A 19,001-nucleotide genomic window follows, 5' to 3' on the forward strand; every position below is an offset into this window, starting at 1 on the left:
AGAGGTCAAAGTCTTTTCCTAGAGCACAGGATGCGTGCAGAACTCTAAAAGTGATTACAAGTAGATAAACGACACGGCACACACTGTAATCAGTTCTAATAAGTGGGCTTGACTCACCACAGATTAACAAATGCAACATGAGCACAGAATTATGTATGAGACAATAATAAGTTATGTAGTAATTAAAAGGAGAAAATTAGAAAATCGGTCATTCAGTTGGATAAGAGCTTTTGGGGGATAGTGATTTGTTCCTATGTATCCCTTGTGTTTCTGTGTGTCTTAGGAAGTCCATCTGAAGTTCTGAAATCTTAATATCTGAAGGTTCTGTGTGAACACTGAACTAACAAACAATTGCTGAGGAGTAGTTGGAAATCGTAAGAATTTTCTGGCAAGTCATGTTTAATAAAATACAAACCCATAGCACTCAGCGTGCAGGCCGCATGCATTAGCAGCTGGGTCTGCCAAGCCTCCCCTGGGCAGTTTACTGCTCTACCTGTGAAATGTGGATATTAGTGCTCACTCTGCCTCCTAGAAAATAACCCAGGGAGGGAATGTGTCCTAAGAGCTCTGTAGGCAAGGCGGGCAGAGAAGAAGAAGGGAGAGAGGGAGGAAGAAAGGGACACTCTCGAAGGACCTCGCGCACCATCCCCCGTGGAGATGTTTCTTCACTGAATCCCTGAGAGCTTGTGAGGTAGAAACTATCATTCCTACTCCACACACGAGGAAAGTGAGGCTCAGAGATTAACTGACTTGTCCAGGGCAGTGAATATTTCTTCTGTTTTCTTTGTGATTATGTAATTTTCAGAGTTGAAATTTAAAAAGCAAAACAGATTTCGGCCTTTTTATCAGAACACTCTTATAAATATTGCTATCCCTTAGAAGGAGAGAGAGAGGAAGAAAGAGAAGGAGAGGGAGAGAGAAAGAAAGGAGAGAGGGAAAAAGAGAGAGGGAGACAGAGATAGAAACCAAGGCCACATCGAATGCTCAGGGCGTATGTGATGCGAGCTTCATGGATAAGAAGACACCTGTGCAGTGCTCAGCAAGACCCCGCTGACACCTGTGTTGATTTCCTGAGCGTGTCTTCTGTGAGACTCAGGAGTGGAGTCACAGTACTTAAGTCCCCTCCCATCTGCTTATGTCTCAGGAGAAAATAAACTTCTGAGAGGGAAGCCCCAGCACCTGATGAAATAACCTTCAGGAAAAGACATCCCAGAAGCCCAGGTCTGCTCTGCAGGACAGGGTGCCAGGGAGGCCCCTCAGCCCTCAGAGCCTTGCAGCCTTGGACAGGGCTGAGGCCATGCCCAGGACAGGGGAGATGGAACCAGATCCCAAGGCTGACCTGGAGGAGTGCACACATTTTCACAGAACAGATTCCGAGGCCCAGAGAGGTCAAGTCACTTGCCCAAGGCCACACAGTTAGATCCAATCCTCTGCTGGTGTCTAAGCACATTCATTAGGAGAGGGGAGAAGAGTGGCTTGAGATAAAACCATCCTTGTGTTGAAACACGAGAAAGTTAAAGGTGCAAACCTGGGTCCACCAACAGTGTCCTCTGGAGGCCAGAAAGAGGGGACCCACCTCCTCAAATGTGTACCCCTCCCTCTGCTCCAGAGCCCTTATTTGGACATCTAAAGAGAACCACTGTGCTCTCAGGGACGAGATCCAAGGATTCCTGTGGAATGCCATGGAGATTCCTATCTTGATCATTTGCAAAGTAGCTGATACATTTTAAAAATGTGTGTGTGTCTCTACTAACAAATCATACTTTGTGACAAGAAGAAAAAGAAGATTTAAAAAGACAAGATAAGATAAAATAAGGATTAAAGAAGAAAAGACAAGTCCCATCAGATAGCAGCTTGGCCACAGGCTTGTTGTGTCTTTGGCTGTGTCTTGTTTTTTAACGTGGTTAACAGTGCAGGCTGGAATCTATCCTCGAAGTATCAGCCTTGCCACCAGCTGCACTGCTCTGGGTAAGTTCTCTGACCTTCCCAAGACTTCCTGTCCTTATCTGTAAAATGGATACGATTGTCACACACACCTCTGAAGATTGTTGGGGCGAGTAAGTGACCTAAGGCAGTTTGCTCAGAACACAGCAAACAACTCAAAGAAAGTTGTAGTTACCATCCTCCTCCTCCTCTCTCCCAAACACAGCTGCCACCTACTTGCTCCAGGGCTCTGAAGGCGCTCACAGCATTGATCCAAGCCAAGACAGGGCCTTTGTTGTCGGTCGTTCCTCGTCCATAAAGTTTCCCTTTAAAAAGGGAAGAAGAATGTTCAGAGAAGTGTGGACACCTCTGCCACGTGAGTTAAAAACCAATGTTGTTTCATGGGTCCTAATGTTAACAGTGCTTTCTATAATAATATTCCAAGCTCAAATCTTGCTATGAAATTGCAAAGTATGATTTCTTATGTAAAGATAAGACTGTACATAAGAGATCCTTGGATCTCTTCCCTGACAAATACACAGTCATCAGCTAGTCAGATAAGATAAGCTAATTTGCAATAGACAGATCTCACTGTCCTTAATAATAATTAGCTATTTTATCCAAGTTCACCGGAGAGACCCACCGGGGATTTGTTGCAGAGTGCCATGTGGCATAGCCTCTCATCTTGGGATTTTACAATTAGTAGAAGAATGAAAAAAAGATGTGTATATATCTCTATTAAGCTTTCTTCTTTTTCTTTATAAAAGGCGAATTACATTTGATACTGTTCAAAACGAAAGTGTGTGGCCTAGACAACTGTTTTCCTCACAACTCAAGAACCTCCATCCAGGGACACAAAAGTTTATCGTTTTTTTCACAAATGAAAGAAAACCAGCCTCAGTGAACCGATCGGTAGACTTTGAGAGCTGCCTCTCTATGCATTCTTTTTTAGATGAAGTCTCACTCCGTCACCCAGGCAGAATGGAGTGCAATGGTGTGATCTCAGCCCACTGCAACCTCTGCCTCCCAGGTTCAATCAATTCTGCTTTGGTCTCCCAAGTAGCTGGGATTACAGGAGCCCACCACCATGCCCAGCTATTTTTTTGTATTTTCAGTAGAGATGGGGTTTTGCCATGTTGGCCTGGCTGGTCTTGAACTCCTGACCTCAAGTGATCCACCCGCCTTGGCTTCCCAAAGTGCTGGGATTACAAGCGTGAGCCACCGCACCCGGCCTATGCATCCTTAATGACAGGGAGAGACCCAAAACCCAGGGACAGAGCCGCATCTTCACCCCTTCAATCTTGCAAGCACAGCAGCACCGCACTGCGGCCTGGGCGCCTCACTGACCGTCCACCTCCGTCAGCACATAGGGATCCGTGAGCCACCCATCGCCCCGGTCAGCAGGCTGCACGTCCAAGTGGCCGTAGAAGCACACGGTGCCTTTCGTGGGATCGCTCCCCAGTTCGGCCAGGATGATGGGAGGTATTGGAAGACTCTGACCATCGGGCAGCTGCAGAGTGATCAGGAATCACATTTTCAAAAATGCTGTGTTGTTCCTCCAGAAAATTCAAAGACATGACATTGGGAGTCTTATTTGACATTGGGAGAAACTGAGCATCAGTTTCTCCATCTCTAAAATGAGTCCCATGAAACACTTTTTTTTTCTTTTTTTTTTCTTTTGGAGACAGGTCTCACTCCTGTCGCCCAGGCTGGAGCGCAGTGGCACACTCCCAGGCTCAAGTGATTCTCCCACCTCAGCCTCCTCATAAGTAGCTGAGACTACAGATGTGCACCACCATGTCTGGCTACCTTTTTGTAGTTTTGGTAGAGACAGGTTTTGCCATGTTGCCCAGGCTGGTCTCAAACTCTCAGGCTCAAATCCGCCCACCTTAGCCTCCCAAAGTGCTAGGATTTCAAGTGTGAGACACCACACCCAGCCAAGACACTTTTAATTAAGATATAAAACCTAATTAAAAGTAAAGTGCTTCTTTAGATCCACATTGACAATTAGCATCATTAGCTGAATGTGCTCTTCAGCAAGAATGCAGATGGGCCAGGCACAGTGGCTTATGCCTGTAATCTCAGCACTTTGGGAGGACAAGGTGGGCAGATCACGAGGTCAGGAGTTGAAGACCAGCCTGGCCAACATGGTGAAACACTGTCTCTAATAAAAATACAAAAATTAGCTGGGTGTGGTGGTGCACGCCTGAAATCCCAGCTACTCGGGAGGCTGAGGCAGGAGAATTGCTTGAACCGGGACCTGGGAGGCGGAGGTTGCAGTGAGCTGAGATCACACCACTGCACTCCAGCCTGGGCTACAAAGCAAGACTCTGTCTAAAAAAAAAAAAAAAAAAAAAGAAAGAATGCAGATGACAACTGGCTTAAATTAGGTGGACAAATCCTAGAAAACGTGGATGATCCTGAGGTTCCTCAGTGCTAAAGTAAGCGCAGAGGGTGCTTAGATTTAAGACATTCATAATGGAGTAGAGTCCTAAGAGATGGTTCTGATGAAAAAAATGCAGCTCCAGATACAACCCCTTTGAGAAAGATGCATATGAATTTAAAGAAAAAGACAATTTCCTTTTCCTTAAAGGAGAAATTTGAACTTTGTGTCCAGGAAGTGAAGAGTACAAGGGGGTCCTTTCCATGATAAGGTGACCTTCACTTGTCATCTGCACTGGCTTCTAAGAGCCAACCTGCTCTGGTGTCCTGATGTGACTGGAAAGCAATAACATGGCTTCATCTGAGACCAGGGGAATGTTTCATCTTCATTGGGAATTGGGGTTATGGGGGGTTTTGGTTGAGGATCAGGGTGAGCCTTTCCCTTGCCACCCCCGGGAAGGCACGACTGACGTCTAGAAGTAGCAGCTCCCTCAGTGGGAGGGACCCCACAGCACCTGCTGAGAACCCATGTCCACCGAGGCCACATGGGCCCCCAGGCGCTGCAGCGTGTCCGCGGCCATGGCCATCATTCTGAAGAGCTCTTGTCTGAAGCGAGGCACAGGCTGCACAGAGTCGCTCTCGATGGCCACCCACTCCTTCAGCGTCTAGGAGGAAGAGCGAGCAGGCCATTAGCATGGGGGTCCCTCTGCTCTGCGGGGGGAGCAAGGGGAGGGCAGGAGACAGCAAGTCCCCAGGTGTTCTTCTGTTGATCGAGGACCTGAGGACATATGACAGTGCCAGTGAACACTGTGACATTTAAGAGTAACAGACAGAAGAGCTGGGGATTTAATCAGGAACCCGGAAGCCAGAGACGCCTGGTTAGTATAGAAGATCAGGAAGGACGGGCTGGGAGAAAGGTGATGGTCTGGGTCCTCACTGGGTTCACCAGGGCTGTAAAGAAGGGCAAGTCTCCACCCACTGTTTCTAATTATTAAGAACTGAGGAGCTGGTGGGTTCTCAGCTTTCTCCAGGACTCCTGGCTTCCCACACCTGGTCCTGGAAGCCTCCAAGCCGTGACTAAACCCCACAGGGGCCTCCGCTGGGCTGCAGGTCCCTCCTGACATGCTCTGCATTTAGATTCCCTGGCCCGCCTCTCCCTGCGCCTCTAGGATCCCACAGGCACTGTGACCTCGGGCTTAAACTCAGCCTGTCATAGCTATGTGACTTTGAGTGTATTCCTTAGCCTCCCTTAGCCTGAGTTTTCTCATCTGCATGAGAAAGTAATGCTCCCAGCCGGGTGCGGTGGCTCATGCCTGTAATTCCGGCACTTTGGGAGGCAGAGGTGGGCAGATCATGAGGTCAGCAGATCGAGACCATCCCAGCTAACACGGTGAAACCCCGTCTCCACTAAAAACACAATAAATTAGCCAGGTGTGGTGGTGGGTGCCTGTAGTCCCAGCTACTCAGGAGGCTGAGGCAGGAGAATGGCATGAATCCGGGAGGCAGAGCTTGCAGTGAGCTGAGATGGTGCCACTGCACTCTAGTCTGGGTGGCAGAGCAAGACTCTGTCTCAAAAAAAAAAAAAGAAAAAAAGAAGGTAATGCTCCCTAACTATAGGGTGATGGTGAGGACCACTGAGGTGACATCTGCACAAGAGTCAGCACAGTGCCCAGCACCTGGCGGCCACTCCAGCAGCGCTGGCTGGTATGAATGACTGATAAGAACCATTCACATGCCTGTCTTGGAACCTGAGTGGCTCATACTGAGACAATCAGCATTTTTATGAAAAACTACAGATTTACTGATCTTGGACTTCTCTTCCTGACTTATTTGAGTTTTATCCTGGTTGTAGCGCTTTTGTTTTTATTATGAAGGCATTTATCTAACTCTAAGGAATATTGTGTTTGACACTTTTAAACTGGAATTTACAGAGCAGAGACTGCTGGCTTCTCCCTAAGTTCAGTGGATTTGGATATGTTTGAGGGACTTAGGAAGAGATGTTTTGGCTGAAAGGCCTAAACCGGGATTAAATCCCCACCACACACTGATTCTGGAAACCCCACTCAGGTTTCAAAAATCCAAGAGGCATTGATGCCTAGTTAATATTTCAGTAAGAAGAAGGATTACATGAAGGTCAGATTTAGGAACAGTAGGCTGGGCATTCAGCCTCGTGCCTTTAGCCTAATTGCATAATATTCCCAAAATTGGTTGATTGATCCAATAAATGTATACTGAATGCCTGTCCTGTGCCAGACATGATGTGGGGGGCTTGGGGTGCAAAGTCCAGGGAGACCTCAAGGAGCTCCCAGTCTGGTGAGCACAGACAACAACACATCGGTGTGCACATGTGTGGGGGTGTGTAGGGATGGGACCAGATGGCCACAGAGGGGACAAGAGAGCCTAGGAGAGCGGGGGCGGGGAGGAGCTGGTGAGTCTGTGGGCTCTGGCAAGCTCCTGCTCCCCAGGCCTCCTCCTGTCTCCTCCTGCTCCCCAGGCCTCCTCCTGTCTCCTCCTGCTCCCCAGGCCTCCTCCTGTCTCCTCCTGCTCCCCAGGCCTCCTCCTGTCTCCTCCTGCTCCCCAGCCCTCCTCCTGTCTCCTCCTGCTCCCCAGCCCTCCTCCTGTCTCCTCCTGCTCCCCAGGCCTCCTCCTGTCTCCTCCTGCTCCCCAGCCCTCCTCCTGTCTCCTCCTGCTCCCCAGGTCTCCTCCTGTCTCCTCCTGCTCCCCAGGCCTCCCTCTTTTTGCCATTCCTCCTCCCTCTACTTTACCCCAACTCCCACTCTGTATATGTACAGACCCTGTATAGTGAATTAGGGGTGAAGCAGAGGATTATAAACTTGGGAGGCTGAGGCAGAAGGATCACTTGAACCCAGGAGGTTGAGGCTGCAGTGAGCTGTGTTTGTGCCACTGCACTCCAGCCCGGGTGACAGAGCAAGACCCTGTCTCAAAAAATAATAACAAAAAAAAAGAGGGCCAGGCGTGGTGGCTCACACCTGCAATCCCAGCACTTTGGGAGGCCGAGGCGGGCCAATCACTTGAGGTCAGGAGTTCAAAATCAGCCTGCCCAACATGGGGAAATCCCGTCCCTACTGAAAAAATAGAAAAATTAGCCAGGTGTGTTGGCAGGTGCCTGCAATCCCAGCTACTTGGGAGGCTGAGGCTGAGGCAGGAGAATCACCGGAACCTGGGAAGCTGAGGTGAGTCGAGGTCTCACCACTGCACTCAAGCCTGGGCGACAGAGCGAGACTCTTTCTCAAAACAAATAAATAAATTAAATGAATGAATGAATGAAGGAGATAAAGTGCCTATTGCACACATGCTACAAAACAAACAACGTTGCTGTTGAACTTTGCAGAGCTCCCTGGCTCCCCAGCTCTGCCCAGGCCTTACAGTAATGTCAGGTGGCATTAGGAATGGGCGACCTGATGGACCAGGGCAGACTCTAGCTCAGCAGAGGTGCTGGTCATCTCTGCGTGGACATCCCTGGACCAAGTGTGCTGGATATGAAGACCCAGTGCCCTTTACAGGAGGGATGGCTAGGAGGGATCTCTTCCATCTATCTAATGAATACTGTAGATTTTTAACCCAATGAGCAGTCACAGGCATTTTAAATGGAATTAGGCAAAAAAATCCACATCTCCAAGCAAATAATTGTCTCCCCCAAATACCAAAGGATATAATCCAAGCATTCTGTGTGTAGTTTCTTTCTCCTACCTGCACAAATTCATCCTGATGGAGGTCAATGTACTGGAAGACTTTCTCTAACAGTGCTGGGGGCGGGGAGGGTGAGGAGAACATGCCGCCCTCCAGCAGCAGCAGCACGGCCAGCAGGGACGCAGCCTGGAAGGGTTTGACAAGGGAGGAACGAATGAAAATCAGTGCCAGTTGCTGGACTTCGGACCTTCCAAATTCCTCAACAAGGTTCGTTACCTTACACAGCTGCTTCCAGTCAGTTGGAATAAAATAACACAAGGCAGTAGAATCAAACATGTATTTTTTGCTGCGTCTTTCCCCAAACACTTTATTTCCAATGCTAAAGAATTTTAATAAGACAAAAACCGAGTTAACAAGCTTGTCTTTAAATAACGTCATTCCGTTTATTCCTAGGAAAAGGTGTTTCCTCCTGGCCCCTCGGGGAGGCCAGTTCTGCTGCCCAGGAGTGAAGGGCGATCTTTAAAAGAGAGAAAAGAGCAAGGTAGAACCAAAAACAAACACGCAAAAATCTTTCATGTGTGATGAACTACAGTAGTAGACAAAAGAATTTCTGGCCGGGCGCGGTGGCTCACGCCTGTAATCCCAGCACTTTGGGAGGCCGAGGCGGGCAGATCACGAGGTCAGGAGATTGAGACCATCCTGGCTAATACAGTGAAACCTCGTCTTTACTAAAAATACAAAAAAATAAGCCAGGCATGGTGGCAGGCCCCTGTAGTCCCAGCTACTTGGGAGGCTGAGGCAGGAGAATGGCGCGAACCCGGGAGGCAGAGCCTGCAGTGAGCCGAGATCGCGCCACTGCACTCCAGCCTGGGCTACAGAGCGAGACTCTGTCTCAAAAGAAAAAAAAAAAAAGAATTTCTGAGCAATGCCTAATATCCAGTGTTGTAGGGTTTCTTTCCACTGGCTTCTGAAATCACAGTACTTTAACAAGAAAGGAAGAAAAAGGTCTGAGGTGGTGGTTCATGCCTGTAATCCCAGTACTTTGGGAGGTCGAGGTGGGCGGATCACTTGAGGTCAGGAGTTGAAGACCAGCCTGGCCAACATGGTGAAACCCCATCTCTGAGAGACCCATCCACAACCCTGTCTCCTCCCTCCTTTCCCCTCCCTGACCCCTTCTCAGTCTCCCCAGCCTGTCCACATCTGGGATGACTCCACCTGGGTGTCCTTGGGAGCCTGAGAGCCAGCATTCCTCCTTGACCCCCGACAGGAAGGTCCTGTGTCAAAGTGGGCAAGGTCACCCCTTCACAGAGGCCCCCCAGAGCCCTGTCTGGAGTCGGAGCTGCCGGCATCAGACCCAGGGGTCACCTACACATCTGGAGGGGCCGTCAGCAACGTCTCCCCCAGTGCAGCCCAAGGCATCAGAGGCGGGCTGGAGAAGAGGGGGGAGGGAGCGAGGGGTAGGAAGGGCCAAGTGAGTTGCAGCCCTTGGTCAGACCCCCTACATCAGGTTCTTGGCTAGGAAAGCCACCAGCTATTCCCCAGGAGAACAGCTGGGCTCCACTTTAGAAGCCAAACCTACCCTCCTGCAGCAGGAGGAAGGAGGGGAGAGTTTAACCCAGGCTGCCTCTTATTTTTGTCTCTGGAATCCCATCTTTTATTGTTTTAAATGTTTGCGATGTTTTACATTATAAAATTATGAGTTGTTTAATCTACGATTCTTTAAATGCCCACCTTTCCATAGGTGGAGGTGAGTAGGGGTTGCGGGGAGAACAAGGGGAACTAGGCTGGTGAAGTCTCAATGCCATCCCCGAGACCTTGAGAGACAGATGTGCTCAAGAGCGTCCTTGAGAGGACGCTCATCACGGATGTGGCCCAGCCGATGTTGCTTATTTTACAATGGAGCATCTGCAAGGCTGTTTGAAAAGCAGTTAGTCGAATATTTTACTTTTCATTCTGTCATTTTCATGGCTTCCTCTAATCCACTCTCCACGAAGCAGCCTGGGTGATCTTTTTAAAGGTGGGGCAGATCGCAAGACTCCCTGTTTTAACTCTTCCAAGAGGTCCCATTGCCCTTGGGGTAAAGCAAATATCCCCATGGCTCCCAGGTCTTACATGGTGGAGCTCACCTGCTTCTCCCACCAGACCTCCTCCCTTGTTGGGGTACCATGCAGGGCCCCTCCATCACTTCCCATCTGTTCCCAAATGCATTGCTGAATTTTCCTCCATGCTCCTGCCCATCCCTTGGCCTCAAGCCCCCGTAGAGTGAAGGTGAGCTGGGGAGCATCCAAACTGACGAGCCCCCCAACGCATTGCACAGTGCATCTGAAATGAATTTGTGCACAGGGAGCTGTGTTCTGTCTCTTCTAGGAATTCACTTACAACAAAAAATGTGGTCCTACTGAAAATGTCCCAGACAGCAAGAAAGAGTGCATCTCCCTAACCAGAGTGTCACTCAGCACCTGGGGTCAATCCATCCCACGCCCAAAAGGAGAGCCACTCCCAGGCTGTTCTACCTTCTGTCAGATCACACTGAAATGCTACAGGGATGTTCAGGCTTCAAGAACTTTTCAGCTAGGATTCAGCTGGCATAAAATCTGAGTGACCACAGAGAACCTGTGTTCACAAAACAAGGTGGCAGAGTGAGAGTCAATGCTGGGTGAGGGTATGTGGATAAAGCAGTGCAGTCGGGGTGGCATCACGGGGAGACCACAGGCCTAACAGTCAGGAGGGCCAGCACCAAGTTCAGCCCTGCCAGATCCCAGCTGTGCTCCTTCGGGTACCTCTCTGAGCCTGAATTTCCTCAACTGTCATCAGGGACTGGGAGCCTCACAGTGGCCAAGGACCCAACCAAAGAACTATAGAAAAATGTGTGGCTCCAAGGGGATAGAGAGCTGACCAGCTGTCAGGAAAGCAGTCAGATGTGCCGTGAAATGCAGACCATGGCCCATCATGGGGTGGGGATGGTCAACAGCAGCATCTTGGAGGAAACTGGTGCTGAACACTGATGGGAAGGAAGGGTAAGCTTGGAGAAGGGCAGGCATTCAGGGCAGAAGTTTTAACCTCTGGAAGTTTCCTCATTTTGAAGTAGGAGAATGTATCAAAACATTCTAATAAGAGAGTCTGAATTTTGCTAGAGAATAATCGAGAGGAAATTGTAAAGTTTAAGAATAGTTATAAATATTCTGGAGAGTGAACTGGCTTAAGGACACACATACATATCAATTGGATAGAACTGAAAATCCAGAAATAAATCCTCACATTTATGATCAACTGATTTTCATCAAGGGTGCAGAGATCATTCAATGGGGGAAAAATAGTCTTTTCAATAAATAGTGCTGGGAGAATTGGATATCCACATGCAAATGATAAAGTTTCACCCCCTTCCTCACACCATATATAAGAACTGACCCAAAGTGATCAAAGACATAAATGAAAGTACTAAAGCCATACAACTCTTAAAAAAAAAAAAAGCTGTAAATCTTCCTACCTTTGGATGAGGTGATGGTTTCTTAGATATGACACCAAAAGACAAGATCGATAAATTGGACTTCATCAAAAATAAAAACATTTGTGCACCAAAGAACACCATCAAGAAAATGAAAAGACAACACATAGAATGTGGGGGGAGGGATTGCAAATCATATATCTGATAAAGGACTTATGTTGAGAATATAAATAACAATTACAGTTCAATAATAAAAGACAGCCCAATTAAAAATCTGCAAAGGACTTGAATAAACATTTCCTCAAAGAAAACATACAAATGGCCAATAAACACATGGAAAGTTTAGGTTCAGCATGATTAGCCATCATGAAAACACAAATCAAACTACATGAGACACCACTTCCTACCTGCTAGGATGGCTAGAATTAAAAAGCCAGACACTAATGAGTTTTGACAAAGATGTAGAGAAATTGGAACCTTCATGTACTGCTGATGGGAACGCAACACTGTGGAAAACAGTCCGAAAGTTCCTTGATCAGTTAAACATAGAGTCACCATGTGACCCAGCGATTCTACTCCTAAGTACATATCCAAGACAAGCGAAAACATATGTCCACACAAAAACTGGTACGTGGATGTTTATAGCGGCATTATTCATAGTACCAAAAGGCAGAAACAAGACAAATGTTTATCAATGAATGAATGGATAAATAAAATGTGGTATATTTCACTGAAATATTATTTGGCTATACAAAATGATTTTCATCTTACATAAAAAGGAATGAAGTACTGGTACCTGCTAAAATGTAGACAAACTTTGAACACATCGTGCTAAGTGAAATAAGCCAGACACAACGGCCATGTATTGTGATTCCATTTACGTAACAGTCTAGAGTAGATAACTTCATAGAGACAGAAAGTAGATTGGTGGTTACCCAGTGGGAAAATAGGAAGGGAGTGCTAATGAATTTGGGGTGATGAAAATGTTATAAAACTGATTGTGGCAATGGTTGTACAATTCTGAATATACTAAAAACCATTAAAATTGCACACTTTAAATTTGCCAAATGTAAGGTATAAGAATTGTATCACAATACAGTCATTATAAAAATAATCATAGCTATAACCACTCATTTGACAATACAAATACATTATTGAATATGAGAACTGCAGATAGAGGAAGCTATGCAGTGGTTAACAGCAAGGTCAAGGTAAGAACTGCGTCCAGTAGGTGGTGCTGATGACCCGCTCATGATCTCCCTGGCTGCTCTGCGCTCAGAAGGCTGAAGCCGGATCCAGCCCAGCTCTGCGGGACTTAGCCAGCAGCCAGGGGCTGCAGATGAAGCCAGTGGGAGAGACTCCTCTGGCCCTCCAGTAGCCAGAGAGGGAGCTCAGGTGCAAGGAAGGCTTCAATAAAGGCTCTTGGAGACAACAGTGGCTACTGTTTTGTTTTGAATCAATCCAATCAACCCATCTACATTAACATTTGAGCTTTTATTTTTCCTTCAGACAAGTTCCATTAGAAAAATTATTTGGTGTTCCTCTACAGTGAAAAATAAAAAAGGACAGTTGGAAGAAGGAAATAAGCTGCAGGAAAAAATATGAAAACAGTGATTGTTGTAAGGACAGAATAGTTCAGATTCAGGAGAAGCCTCCTCCTCCTCTGGCGAGGGGAGAGCAGCTTAGCCCTGGCCTTGAATAAAAGACTGACCTGATGCCCTGACCTGACAGAGTGGCCCTGACAGCAGGGGTCTGACAAGGGGAAGTGCATGACTTCAGCCTCCCTCCCTTAATGAATTTCCTCCTCTCCCTCCCTTTTACCCACAGAGCAGGGCAGCCTGCTGTAGTCCATTTGCTGTCCAGTTTCACGGACATTGACTTTGGACATGAATCCCCCCTTCACCATCTGAGTGGGATCTGAGACTCCATCCATTTTTCTCCTGTTCCTCCATGCCTCTGTTTTTGTTTTTGCGTGTGTGTGTGTGTGTGTGTTACAGTTGTGCTTGACCTTGAACTAGTTACCTGTATTAGGCTGTTCTTGTATTGCTATAAAGAAATGCCTGTGACGGGGTAATTTATTTAAAAAAAAAATAGGGTTAATTGGCTCACAGTTCTGCAGGCTGTACAGGAAGCATGGTGCCAGCATCAGCTCACCTTGTGAGGAGGTCTCAAGGAACTTTTACTCATGGCAGAAGGTGAAGCAGGAACAGGCAGGTCATGTGGCCACAGCAGGCGCAAGAGGGATCGGGGAGGTGCCACACACTTTAAACAACCAGTCTTGCATAAACTCACTATTGCAAGGACAGCACCCAAATACCTCCCACCAGACTCCGCCTCCAACATTGAGGATTACATTTCGACATGAGAGTTGGGCGGGGATACGTATCCAAACTGTATCATTCTGCCATTGGCCCCTCAAATCTCATGTCTTTCTCACATTGCAAAATAAAATAATGGGTCAGGCATGGTGGCTCACATCTGTAATCCTAGCACTTTGGGAGGCCGAAGCAGGAGGATCACAAGGTCAGGAGATCGAGATCATCCTGGCTAACATGGTGAAACCCCATCTCTACTAAAAATACAAAAAAAAAAAAAAGAACTAGTCGGGTGTGGTGGCGGGTGCCTGTAGTCCCAGCTACTTGAGAGGCTGAGGCAGGAGAATGGCATGAACTGGGGAGGCGGAGCTTGCAGTGAGCCAAGATCGCACCACTGCACTCCAGCCTGGGTGACAGAGCAAGACTGTCTCAAAAAAAAAAAAAAAAATACAACAATGCCTTTCCAATAGTCCCCCAGTCTTCACTCATTCCAGCATTAACTCCAAACTCCCAAGTCCAAAATCTCATCTGGAGATGAGTTCCTCTCACCTATGAGCCTGTAAAATCAAAACAAGTTATTTACTTCCAAGATACAATCAGGGTAGAGGCATTGGGTAAATGCTGCCACTCCAAAAGGGAGAAATCAGTCAAAAGAAAGGGGCTCCAGTCCCCACACAAGTCTAAAACCCAGCAGAGGTGTCATTAAATCTTAAAGCTCCAAAATAATCTCCTTTGACTCCATATCCCACATCCAGGGCACATTGCTGCAAGGGGTGGACTCCCAAGGCCTTGGGAATCTCCACTGCTATGGCTTTTCCAAGGTTAGGATGCAAGCTGCCAGTGGATCTATCATTCTGGGGTCTGGAGAATGATGGCCCCCTTCTCACAGCTTCATTAGGTAGTGCTCCAGTGGGGACTCTATGTGGGGACTCCAACCCCATATTTTCCTTTTGACCTGTCCTAGTAGAGGCATTCTGTGAGGGCTCCACCCCTCCACCCCTAGGTTCTTTCTAGGCACTGAGGCTTTCTCATACATTCTCTGAAATCTAGGTAGAGGCTGGCAAGCCTCCCTCACTCTTGCACTCTGTGTGCCTGTAGGCTTACCACCAGTGGAAGCTGCCAAGGCTTACAGCTTGCATGTTCTGAAGCAGTGGCCTGAGCTGTATCTGGGGCCCTTTGAGCCACAGCTGGAGCTAGAGCAGTGGGGATGTGGTGAGCAGCCTTCTGAGGCTGTACAGAGCAGTGCTGTCCCAGGTCTGGCCCATGGGACCATTTAGTCCTCCCAGGCCTCCGGGCCTATGCTGAGAGGGGCTGCCTTGAAGGTCTCTGAAATGCCATCGAGACCTTGTTCTCATTTTTTTTGGCATTTAACACTTGGCTACCTTTTAGTCATGCAAGTCTCTCTAGCAAGTGGTTGCTCTGCAACCTGTTCAAATTCCTCTCCTGGTAATGATTTTTCTTTCTCTGCCACATAGCCAGGCCGAAAATTTCCCAAACTTTATGTTCTGCTTTCCTTTTAATCTTCCCATTTAGAAAAAAAAAAAAGTGCAGCTCACTGCCAGTGCTCATTTAATTTTATATAAACTCACTCTTTGAGGCTGAAGCAAATCTAATTTTCAGTGTGAAAATAAAATATAAAAACTGTCCAGGGAGTTCTTTCTTAACAGAACTCACATCAGAATCATCAGAATGATCTATTTCAGATTCATCAAGTAAATCTTTGACCCACAATTGTTCAAAAACAATGTTAACATCACATGTAGGAATGCTACATTTTCTAGGATTTGACATTTTCAGCAGTTGAAAATTACTACATTTTGTAAACGGAAATACCACTAACTAAAACCAGAATGCCGTAAATAGAATGATGTCTGTTGTTTCCAAAGTCAATATACTAGAGTGATGTGAAAATAATAATAAAAGCAAGATAGTTCATGGCAAAGTTATCTCAGGGTACATGTTGCAGCCACAAGTGCCACTGGTGAGTATTCTTGGCGCCACCAGGAAAAGGGTTAAATATAAATTCCAACTTTAAGTCATTTCTTTTTTTTTTTTTTTTTTGAGACAGAGTCTCACTCTGTCGCCCAGGCTGGAGTGCAGTGGTGCAATCTCAGCTCACTGCAAGCTCTGCCTCCCGGGTTCACACCACTCTCCTGCCTCAGCCTCTCCGAATAGCTGGGACTACAGGCACCCACCACCACGCCCGGCTAATTTTTTGTTTTTTTAGTAGAGATGGGGTTTCACCGTGGTCTCAATCTCCTGACCTCGTGATCCGCCCGCCTCGGCCTCCCAAAGTGCTGGGATTACAAGTGTGAGCCACCGGGCTTCTTTACTTCCACATCTGAACATAAGTTGGTAGAAGTAGCCAGGTCGCATCTTGAACACTTTGCTACTTAGAAATTTCTTCTGCCAGATACCCTAAGTCATCACTCTTAAGTTCAAATTCCACAGATCCTTAGGGCATGAACACAATGCAGCCAAGCTCTTTGCTAAGGCATAACATGGGTGAGATTTGCTCCAGTTCCCAATCAATTTTTCCTTTCCATCTGAGACCACATCAGCCTGGACTTCACTGCACACATCACTATCAGCAGTTTGGTCACAACCATTAACCAGTCTCTAAGAAGTTGCAAACTTTCCCTCATCTTCCTGTTTTCTTCTGAGCTCTCCAAACTCTTCCAACCTCTGTCCATTACCCAGTTCCAAAGTTGCCTCCACATTTTCAGGTATCTTTATAGCAATGCCCCACTCCTCAGTACCACTTTTCTGTGTTAGGCTGTTCTTGCAGTGCTATAAAGAAATACCTAAGGCTGAGTAGTTTATAAAGAAAAGAGGTGTAATTGGCTCATGGTTCTGAAGGCTGTATAAGCATGGTGCTGGCATTTGCTCAGCTTCTGGGGAGGCTTCAAGGAGCTTTTACCCATGGTGTAAGGTGAAGAGAGAGCAGGCTCCTCACATGGCAAGAACGTGAGCAAGAGCAGGAAGCACCACACACTTTTAAACAACCAGATCTTGCAAGAATTCACTCACTATTGTGAGGACAGCACCAAGCCAGGAGGGACCTACTCCCACGACCCAAACACCTCCCACCAAGCCCCAACTCCAACACTGGGGATCACATCTCAACATGAGATTTGACAGGGACACAGAAGCAAACTCTCATCACCCAGTGAAAATCTAGGGATGTAGAAAGGTTATTCCTGGCTTTTGACCTTGCAAAAAGAAGAAAGAGGAGCTGGAGAACAGGAAGTTGCACTGTGCGGGCTGGGGCCAGGGATGCGCAGGGTGAGTCCTGGACTGAGAGAGTCTTTTCAGCGGGGGTCGGCAGTTGCCCAGCTGAGGGTGGTAAGCTCCCACTGGCTATGGGACCCTGAGGGGAACCCCACTTGCTGCACAGCCTTGTGTTTATTCCAGGTGGCTATTCTTAGATTTTTAGATTTGGAACAAAAGTTCCAAGTGCCCCTGTGCTGAGCCTTTTCTCTAAATAGTGTAACTCTTAGTGGGAGGTTTACATCCTCTGCTGTGTTACCATCACGACCTGTCCTTCCCCCGAAGTGAGAGGTCCCGGGTCACTTCCTGAGTCTTCTAAGTGTCTTGACATCTCATTCTTCTCTTTCTCCTCCCACAGCTGCCCAAGCTCCCAGCGGACACTGGCACTGGCTTCACCTCCACCTCTCTCCTAGCTCTCGCTAACAACTGGAGAGTTGCATGCCCTGTGGGCTTAGCTGATGGAGGCCTTGGCAGTGGCCCGGGATACTTTAACGAAGGACACTTCTGTCTCCTGCCAGGAAAGAAGCAGGCATCCCTAAAGCAGGACAGAGCAGGGGTGCTGTGGGAAAACCCCACTTCTGCACTGGTTGTTTTTGTTTATTTTGGGTGTCGAACAGAAGAAAAAATAGAAAATGAAAGAAAGCACTCTTGCCTCCACCCCCTACAAAGCCTCAGGCCAAGGGTGGGTCCCTGGTGTCCACACAATGGCCAATCAGCCAGACCCTTGTTCAGGGGAAGAAGCCTCAGTGCCCGTCAGTCATCCTGGATGCCAAGAATTCTATTGCCCTCCTAGTCTAGAGTCCTTGTGGGATTGTTTTATAGAGGTTGCTCTGTCCTGGGTCTGCTCTGATGAATTTGTTATAACACAGAAAAGAATGTTTTATTAGCCTAGCTTATCTCACCATCACAGGATTTTTAAAAAACAACAAAAATGGGCTTTTCTGGCTTCTGTTGATTTCCTGTAGGCACGGAGCTGAGCCAATGTGGCTCCTGCAGATTGATTAACTCACTCTGGCAGCAAGTCCCCATGGAGGAGTCAGCGAGGGCGTGGTTTCCTTCAGCCAGCGTCCTGGAGAAACTCCAGGGAGCAAAATCCCTCAGAAAGTCCCAAGAACTGTGAGTCCCTTCATCATCCTCTAGTATGGCCTACCCTGTAAGTATGACCCCGGAGAAGAACATTGGCTGAGGCCAAGTTCAGCTTAGACTCATTCCCAGAATGTCTGGCCACACACCACGTGAAATGGCTGGAAATACTAACAAAGTTTACCCAGTTTGCTAGGATCCTAACAGAGCTGCTCCTTGAACGCTGAGCAGAGCTGCAAGAAGTGAGAGACCACTGAAGCCAGGAGATGGAGGAGGAATTGAGGAATTGAGTACCAGTCACGGGGTGGGTGTTTTCGTGGTTTGCAGGGAGAGCTGGCCTAAAGCTCAGGCACTAGCACTTAGGAGCTGGCTGGCTCAGGACACAGGTTCTGCAGCAGGGACAGTGGGACCTACTATGCGCCCTCAGGGGGGTGGCATGAGAGAATACAGCATGTGGCAACTACCAAGCGCCTTAAGGGGGGTAGAACGAGACAATACCGCATCTGGCACGTCATAGCCCAAGGCACTGTACCAGCGTCTTCTCTCCTGGGCAGAAGATGGCTAGTCCAGCAACCAAGCCGCCCGGGTGGGCCCTCAGTGCTCCCACCTGTGTCTGGGGTCCTCGTGGGTAGGCAGTGGGGAAGAGAAAGCTCACACTGTCAGGGTGTGAGGCTGGTGTGACGCTAACGGGAACAATGCTCCTTCAGACACTTTTACTCCCCACCGTCTGGACGGGGATCTGAGCCTCGCCAGACATCAGCCAGAGAGAGCACAGCACCACTTTGCACTGCTTCCGGAAACTTCCGTCATTTAGAAACATAACAGCGGCTTGTAGCACAGTGACAGAGCCAGTCAAACAACAATGACAAAAAAGAGTGAATGAAATAACCAGTGATTTCAGTTATTTCTCCAACAGGCCAGAATCTCATGAC

At 47.7% G+C, this 19,001-nt stretch overlaps 1 protein-coding gene across 3 annotated transcripts in view; it reads right to left on the reverse strand.

Moving 5' to 3' along the window:
* CNDP1 (carnosine dipeptidase 1) overlaps window positions 1–19,001 on the reverse strand; it is a 52,205-nt gene that overhangs the window by 20,904 nt on the left and 12,300 nt on the right. For 2 of the 3 annotated variants that reach the window (XM_055296362.2, XM_055296349.2), the window contains exons 2-5: window positions 8,017–8,142; window positions 4,821–4,970; window positions 3,271–3,433; window positions 2,161–2,249 (exon numbers count right to left, since the gene is read on the reverse strand). In XM_055296362.2, the coding sequence (XP_055152337.2) occupies window positions 2,161–2,249; window positions 3,271–3,433; window positions 4,821–4,970; window positions 8,017–8,142 (528 nt within the window). Of the gene's footprint in view, window positions 1–2,160; window positions 2,250–3,270; window positions 3,434–4,820; window positions 4,971–8,016; window positions 8,143–14,392; window positions 14,420–19,001 lie in introns of those variants that run through there. The other variant, XM_055296359.2, reaches the window with a different exon arrangement.

The sequence above is a fragment of the Symphalangus syndactylus genome, chromosome 1 (genome assembly GCF_028878055.3).
Source record: "Symphalangus syndactylus isolate Jambi chromosome 1, NHGRI_mSymSyn1-v2.1_pri, whole genome shotgun sequence".
NCBI classification, from domain to species: domain Eukaryota; kingdom Metazoa; phylum Chordata; class Mammalia; order Primates; family Hylobatidae; genus Symphalangus; species Symphalangus syndactylus.